The 7,500-nt window shown below is 48.3% G+C and overlaps 1 protein-coding gene across 1 annotated transcript in view; it reads left to right on the top strand.

Moving 5' to 3' along the window:
- The window catches only part of LOC135826966 (cullin-2-like), a 34,968-nt gene that overhangs the window by 7,291 nt on the left and 20,177 nt on the right, over positions 1 to 7,500 (top strand). The window contains exons 8-11 of the mRNA XM_065339492.1: positions 1,782 to 1,885; positions 4,991 to 5,101; positions 5,730 to 5,798; positions 6,486 to 6,579. Of these exons, the coding sequence (XP_065195564.1) occupies positions 1,782 to 1,885; positions 4,991 to 5,101; positions 5,730 to 5,798; positions 6,486 to 6,579 (378 nt within the window). The remainder of the gene's footprint in view (positions 1 to 1,781; positions 1,886 to 4,990; positions 5,102 to 5,729; positions 5,799 to 6,485; positions 6,580 to 7,500) is intronic.

Genomic DNA, 7,500 nt, shown 5'->3' with positions numbered 1-7,500 from the left:
CGCAGGCCTCTGCGCATGCATTGCGTCATCGATTTTTTGAACGTGATCGCGGCCGACAGAGAAAACGTGGCCGCGGTCTGTTTGCACCGCTGGGAGTCGTAAAATTACTGTTCTTCTGTCCTCGCGACCATTCAAATCATACGCGATACAGGAGGACCCACGTTCTCCCCGGTCGATATCTCTGAAAGTTTGCACATCGTGAAACACCAGTATGAGAGGTGTTCAGGCCAATTTTCAATGGATTACCCTGGTTGGATCGTTCCAAAATCGGACTTGCATTTCTCGCTCGCTCGCGGCCATTTCTTGCGCGATGGAAGCTCCCTACCCTGGTGAGTAACCAGCGTCGCGCTTGGTAGAGAGTTGCTGCAATCAGCTCCCTGATGTCTTCGCTGCCATTCTCAGAAGCAATGGACCATGAATTTGTTTGAGAGTCTCTGGATGCTACTTTTCCTCAGCCTAGCTTTCAGCCATTCCGTGCATCTTCTTCGCACGATTTATTTTGCAAAAAAATGAAAAGTGTTCATGAGTTTTCTTGTCGGCCGCGCGTAGATGGGCCAGGCTGACCTGCGCAGATGGGCTGCGCAGTGCGTTCGCTGATATCCCTATGTGCAGTTTTCTGTTGCGTGACAGGGGATTTCCCTATGACCCCTGATCTCTCTCCGTAGCCTCACTCCGCTGGCCAGCACCCTCCGTACCGCACGCTGCCGTGTGTTGTAGTTAATGTGCGCACATGTGTGTGTGTGTGTGCGCGCGCGCGCGCGTGTGTTTGTGTGTGTGTGTGTGTGTGTGTGTGTGTGTGTGTGTGTGTGTGTGTGGTCAATTCATCAGCCTTGCAAGCTGTTGAATGGTGTAATCGCAGCACAAGTTGCTATGTCTAACATAGCTGTTCGCTATCATCGCTTCCGCGATGGGCAGGTCTGAGGTCTGAGGTGTGTGTGTGTGTGTGTGTGTGTGTGTGTGTGTGTGTGTGTGTGTGTGTGTGTGTGTGTGTGTGTGTGTGTGTGTGTGTGTGTGTGTGTGTGTGTGTGTGTGTGTGTGTGTGTGTGTGTGTGTGTGTGTGTGTGTGTGTGTGTGTGTGTGTGTGTGTGTGTGTGTGTGTGTGTGTGTGTGTGTGTGTGTGTGTGTGTGTGTGTGTGTGTGTGTGTGTGTGTGTGTGTGTGTGTGTGTGTGTGTGTGTGTGTGTGTGTGTGTGTGTGTGTGTGTGTGTGTGTGTGTGTGTGTGTGTGTGTGTGTGTGTGTGTGTGTGTGTGTGTGTGTGTGTGTGTGTGTGTGTGTGTGTGTGTGTGTGTGTGTGTGTGTGTGTGTGTGTGTGTGTGTGTGTGTGTGTGTGTGTGTGTGTGTGTGTGTGTGTGTGTGTGTGTGTGTGTGTGTGTGTGTGTGTGTGTGTGTGTGTGTGTGTGTGTGTGTGTGTGTGTGTGTGTGTGTGTGTGTGTGTGTGTGTGTGTGTGTGTGTGTGTGTGTGTGTGTGTGTGTGTGTGTGTGTGTGTGTGTGTGTGTGTGTGTGTGTGTGTGTGTGTGTGTGTGTGTGTGTGTGTGTGTGTGTGTGTGTGTGTGTGTGTGTGTGTGTGTGTGTGTGTGTGTGTGTGTGTGTGTGTGTGTGTGTGTGTGTGTGTGTGTGTGTGTGTGTGTGTGTGTGTGTGTGTGTGTGTGTGTGTGTGTGTGTGTGTGTGTGTGTGTGTGTGTGTGTGTGTGTGTGTGTGTGTGTGTGTGTGTGTGTGTGTGTGTGTGTGTGTGTGTGTGTGTGTGTGTGTGTGTGCGCATGTGTATCATTATATGCTCAGGCTTCATGGACCACAGACTACATCAACAGCAATACAAACCTACCAGTCAGTCCCGCAGCACGACAGTCAGCGCCAGGTCTCAAAACCTTGGCAAGTCCTCTTCTGTAGGTTGGATGCGAACTGTGTACGGGGTTTTGTGAGAAGACTGTGGCGTTCTGTGAGAATTGTAGGGTTTGTGAGAATGGGATTGGGTTTGGTGAGAGTTGTTTGTGGTTTTCTAGTTTTTTTGTGAGAGTTGTTTATGGTTTTGTGAGAGTTGTTTATGGTTTTGTGAGAGTTGTTTATGGTTTTGTGAGAGTTGTTTACGGTTTTGTGAGAGTTGTTTATGGTTTTGTGAGAGTTGTTTATGGTTTTGTGAGAGTTGTTTATGGTTTTGTGAGAGTTGTTTATGGTTTTGTGAGAGTTGTTTATGGTTTTGTGAGAGTTGTTTATGGTTTTGTGAGGGTTGTTTATGGTTTTGTGAGAGTTGTTTATGGTTTTGTGAGAGTTGTTTATGGTTTTGTGAGAGTTGTTTATGGTTTTGTGAGAGTTGTTTATGGTTTTGTGAGAGTTGTTTATGGTTTTGTGAGGGTTGTTTATGGTTTTGTGAGAGTTGTTTATGGTTTTGTGAGAGTTGTTTATGGTTTTGTGAGAGTTGTTTATGGTTTTGTGAGGGTTGTTTATGGTTTTGTGAGAGTTGTTTATGGTTTTGTGAGAGTTGTTTATGGTTTTGTGAGAGTTGTTTATGGTTTTGTGAGAGTTGTTTATGGTTTTGTGAGAGTTGTTTATGGTTTTGTGAGAGTTGTTTATGGTTTTGTGAGAGTTGTTTATGGTTTTGTGAGAGTTGTTTATGGTTTTGTGAGAGTTGTTTATGGTTTTGTGAGGGTTGTGCGGGGTTTGTGATACAGTGTGTGGTTTTACGAAAACGGAGAACTTTTTTCTCTTTTTTTGCGGTCTCTATTAAACCACTTTGTGGTGGGTCTGGTCTACTCACCTCTCTCCGCTTTAGGAGCTGCATCTGCGCCTTGATCCTTGAAGTGTGGTGGTGTTGTTATGGATGTGGAAAACTCTGTATGATGAGGCGTTGTACATAGGGCAACGCCAGGAGAGTGATCTAGGCCCATCGGAGAAGTTCTATTAATTTTATTTCAAAGGACTAGGCCGATCGGGGAAGTTCTATTATTTTTCCCGTAGCTATGCAAAAGACGTCGGGCGCTAGCCAGGATCCACTTTAATTCGGTATCTGTTTGTTGTGTCGTCGGGCATGCCTGGCGCTATCCCGCACATGTCCCGTACCGTACCATCAACGACAGCTGGCCACCCTAAATAGGGCTTTCAACTGCAAGATCCTAACGTGAAGCAACTTGGAAGAATGTGTATACTGTAATGTCCCGTATAAAAGCATGACCTGAATAGAAGCATGACTCGAATAGAAGCCGATTCTTTGAAGCGCGTCGTGACACAGAAGCATGGTTTGAATAGAAGCCGCTCCCTGCAAAGTACATGTGGAAGTACATGCATGGCAGTATGCATTCCACAGTGCAGACGGATGATGTTGACGTAGAATCATAACTTGAATAGAAGCATGGTTTGAACCCCGGCTTATACGGCCGTAAGTACCTGCTTTTATACGCGACATTACGGTATGTAAAGAAGCCATGCTTGGTAGTTATACATGTTTTTCGATTTTGACTCTGCCAACCGGGTTATGGTTGTAGTCAGGAGCACTATGCGTCCTCGCCTTGTAACATGCTGTCGAAATCGAAAAGAATGTGTATGTATTGCGAAGTGTATCGGGGGAATGCATGCAGGGCGATAGTGCGGGTTTGCATCCCATGTTAGACCAATACAAAGAATAGAGAGGTTCCGGGGTTCGATTTTCCGTGCCAAAATCCGCATGGGCGCTACGGATTTTTTCGAGGTGGGCTTCATACGATTTTTCGGCACGAAGAATCCGTGTGGACTGGCTTTCATACGAACCATGTTTCGTATGGAGATTTTGCGTCATCGAGTGCAGACATTTTTTTCACGTACACATTTGGTACGAGAAACATCTATTTCCCGCGGGAAGTTTTAGACTTCGGTACAAATTTTCAAAATTAAAAAGGACAACATGTTACGAGTTATGACAAATATATTGGCTCACCATCCGAGAAAAACTAAAAAGGTATAATTATTTGAACAGGCGGCGAGGTGACAACAGTTTTACCATCATTTCCATCACCACTTAAGTCACTTTACATCTCAATAAAACCTTCGTAACATGTCATTTCAGCTGATTCTGTTGATTGCCATCCTAAAAAAAGGTATAGCTCTGGAATATGACGTGTTTGCGATCGTAACCTGGGCAATGACGGCAAACACATCTTTTCGTACTCCGGAACATTTCACTGCTCGAAAACGACGTATTAAAAAATCCATGGCGCCTCTACAGATTTTGGCACGGAAAATCGTACTCCGGAAGGACCGGAACCTATCTTATGTACTTCATGATTGTTCTTTTTTCAGAAAAATAGGGAGGGAGGGCGGGCGGATTTTTATTTTTATCATTGTATTGCGAAAACGTTTCCATTAGTTCGAATGACATGCATGATGACCTGGACAAAACAGCATAGCGAGGGCCCTGAGCTTTCAAGCTCTCTTGTTTGTTTGTTTTTCGTGTAATTTCTCCGTAAATGGATTGGGGTATACGACAACCGAGGTCGGCCGGTCGTACACTGTCGCGTTTGGAGTTGCCAAGGGCAACTACGGGATTCGAACACTAAGTGTGGCGGAACATAGATTCGCATGCAGTGTACGTTAGACTTCCGTAATTACATTGTGCTGAACCCTGGCAGCATGGGGAGGGCCCTGAGCTGGCAGCTCTCTCATTTTGTTTTATTTTGTGTGTGGTGCTGTGTGACGTGCTGTGTGACGTGCTATGTGTATGATGTAGAGTTGTTCTGACTATGGTGGGGATGCTTTGAAACGTCCGTACGCGTCATTCACGCTGGCTGGCTTTTTCTCCACGTCCTGTTTTGCTGGACTTCATTCTAATGGATATGCGCATGCGTGTGTGTGCATGTGTATGTGCGTGCGGGCGTGTGTGTGTGTGTGTGCATGTGTGTGCACGTGAATGCGTGTGCATGCGTGTGCATTGTTTTTCGTCTGCACATTTTTCTTGCTCGTTGAAATCTGTGACGTCAACTCCCCTCGTGGCCTGCCGGATATCCGTGCTGATCTTCCCCTAGTCGTATGTCAAGGGATTTGAGGAGAGGTTCTTAGAGACCGCCACCATTCACTATATGGGTGTTGGAACCCGCCTCGTTTTGAACTCAACCTGTCAGGAGTATGTGTGGGAGGTAAGTTCCTAGCAAGCTGTTCCTGCTGCTGTTGCTGGTGTTGCTGTTCCTGCTGCTGCTGCTGTTCCCCCTGCTGCTGTTCCTGCTGCTGCTGCTGCTGCTGTTGTTCCTGCTTCTGCTGCTGTTGCTTATGTTGTTGCTGCTGCTGTTGCTGCTGCTGCTGCTGCTGTTGCTGCTGTTGCTGCTGCTGTTGCTGCTGCTTCTGCTGTTGCTGCTGTTGATGCTGCTGCTGTTCTTGTTGTTGCTGCTGCCGCTGTTCTTGCTGCTGCTGATGTTGCTGCTGCTGCTGCTGCTGCTGTTCCTGCTGCTGCTGCTGCTGCTGCTGCTGTTGCTGTTGCTGTTCCTGCTGCTGCTGTTGCTTCTGTTGTTGCTGCTGCTGCTGTTGTTGCTGCTGCTGCTGGCTCACGCCTATTTCTAAACTCGTCTTCTGCGCAGGTTCTCGCGCATCCTACTTTTTTGGCCATTTCATCTCTACATGGCACACTGAAGACACAGCCTACTTCAAATCCTAAACTTTTCGGGCCATTTTGAAAATCTTACCGACTGCTTTTGCTTGCACCGTGGGGTGATCGCTTAAACCAGGTTTTACTGTATTTTGTCGGATCTGTCGGATATGCTGTACCCGCAGGCACTCGAATGCATGCAGCTCGAAGTTGACAACTCCTCTCGCATTGTCTTACCATCGACAGTAACAAAGGTACGACTGAAATTGTGTGTGTGTGTGTTCGCGTGTGTACGTGTGTGTGTGTGCGCGCGCGAGTGTGTGTGTGTGTGCCCCCCCCCCCCCCTGTCCTCACCCACTTACTGAGGTGTGGTGAGCCCGTAAGTAGGATCATTTCTAAGTCCACCCAGATGGGGATTTCAGGGTGTGTCGGTCATTGGGCAGTTTATTAGCAAATTGAGTCATCTTTCCAAGATTCCTTTTGAATCTTTCTCCCATCTCCCGGGGCGACCCACTTGACCAGTTTTGGCAGTGAGCAAGTGGAAGTACAAGTGTGTGTGTGTGTGTGTGTGTGTGTGTGTGTGCGCGCGTGTGCGTGTGTACGATTATGGTCACGCACCTCTTTTTTTTTCTTTCTAATTCTCCTCTTCTTTCTCCTTGGTGGTTACCAGTAGCCAGTACATACTGTAGTATTTGGTGTGTGTGTGTGTGTGTGTGCGCGTACGTTCATGTGTGTGTGTACGTGTGCGTGCGCGTACGTTCATGTGTGTGTGTGTACGTGTGCGGGCGTGCGTGTGTGTGTGTGCATGCGTGTGCGCGTGTGTGCATGTGTGTCTGTGTCTGTGCACACGTGTGTGTGTGTGTGTGTGTGTGTGTGTGTGTGTGTGTGTGTGTGTGTGTGTGTGTGTGTGTGTCTGCGTGCGTGTGTTCTACGTGACATAGTTGAGGTCCACCCTGGTGGATTGTTTCGTTACGCAGCATCAGGACTTCCTGCTCACTGGCATCACCACACTGCTCCAGGCTGGAAATGAATCTGGTTAGTGACAAGAACACTCCTGCTCACTGACATATGATCGTGTGAATCAAGTTTGTGCCCCGCACCCAATTCACATCCCAGTTTCCACAGGTCTAGGGCTGCACACCTCCCTGCACCAGTTCACATCGCAGTGTACGCAGCAGGTCTAGGGCTGCACAGCTCCCTGCACCAGTTCACATCGCAGTGTACGCAGCAGGTCTAGGGCTGCACAGCTCCCTACACCAGTTCACATCGCAGTGTACGCAGCAGGTCTAGGGCTGCACACCTCCCTGCACCAGTTCACATCGCAGTGTACGCAGCAGGTCTAGGGCTGCACAGCTCCCTGCACCAGTTCACATCGCAGTGTACGCAGCAGGTCTAGGGCTGCACAGCGCCTGGCGCCTACTGGCCTCACTTGATCGGATTCCTTCGACTAACTCTGTGTATGGGGTAATGGCGTACAGACGCGTGTGACCCTGGGGACGTTTTTATTTTCTTTCTTCCTTGTCATTCTCGCTGCTGGAGAATTCTGGTGCTGCTGCGTCAAGGTGGCTCACGCCTATTTCTAAACTCGTCTTCTGCGCAGGTTCTCGCGCATCCTACGTTCGAGAAAAGTGCATGCGTAGTTGGCGTAGCGAGCTCGTAGCGCACTCCAGTTTTGAAGGGTCCAGCTCACGCGTATGACCCGATCGGTGTGTGCCAGTTTCAACTTTCCCTGCCACAAACAAAGGGTATTTTTTGTGAGGTAACATGACGAGTTAAGAAATATACGCGAGCCACTTAAAGCCGGTTTAGAATGCTTTCTTGTTGGCTAGGCACTAGGCTTCAGCCAGTCACGTTCAGCTCTGCTGACGAGACCTGCAATGCTCTCGAGGTTCGTGGTTTCTCGTAAAAAAAAATGCTTGAAACAACTGCAGTTGGCTGTCTGCTGATGAGGGATTC

Source organism: Sycon ciliatum, chromosome 11 (genome assembly GCF_964019385.1).
Source record: "Sycon ciliatum chromosome 11, ocSycCili1.1, whole genome shotgun sequence".
Taxonomy (NCBI): Eukaryota; Metazoa; Porifera; class Calcarea; order Leucosolenida; family Sycettidae; genus Sycon; species Sycon ciliatum.
The sequence above is the reverse complement of the archived record's forward strand: the minus strand, read 5'-3'. Positions and strand labels throughout refer to the sequence as shown.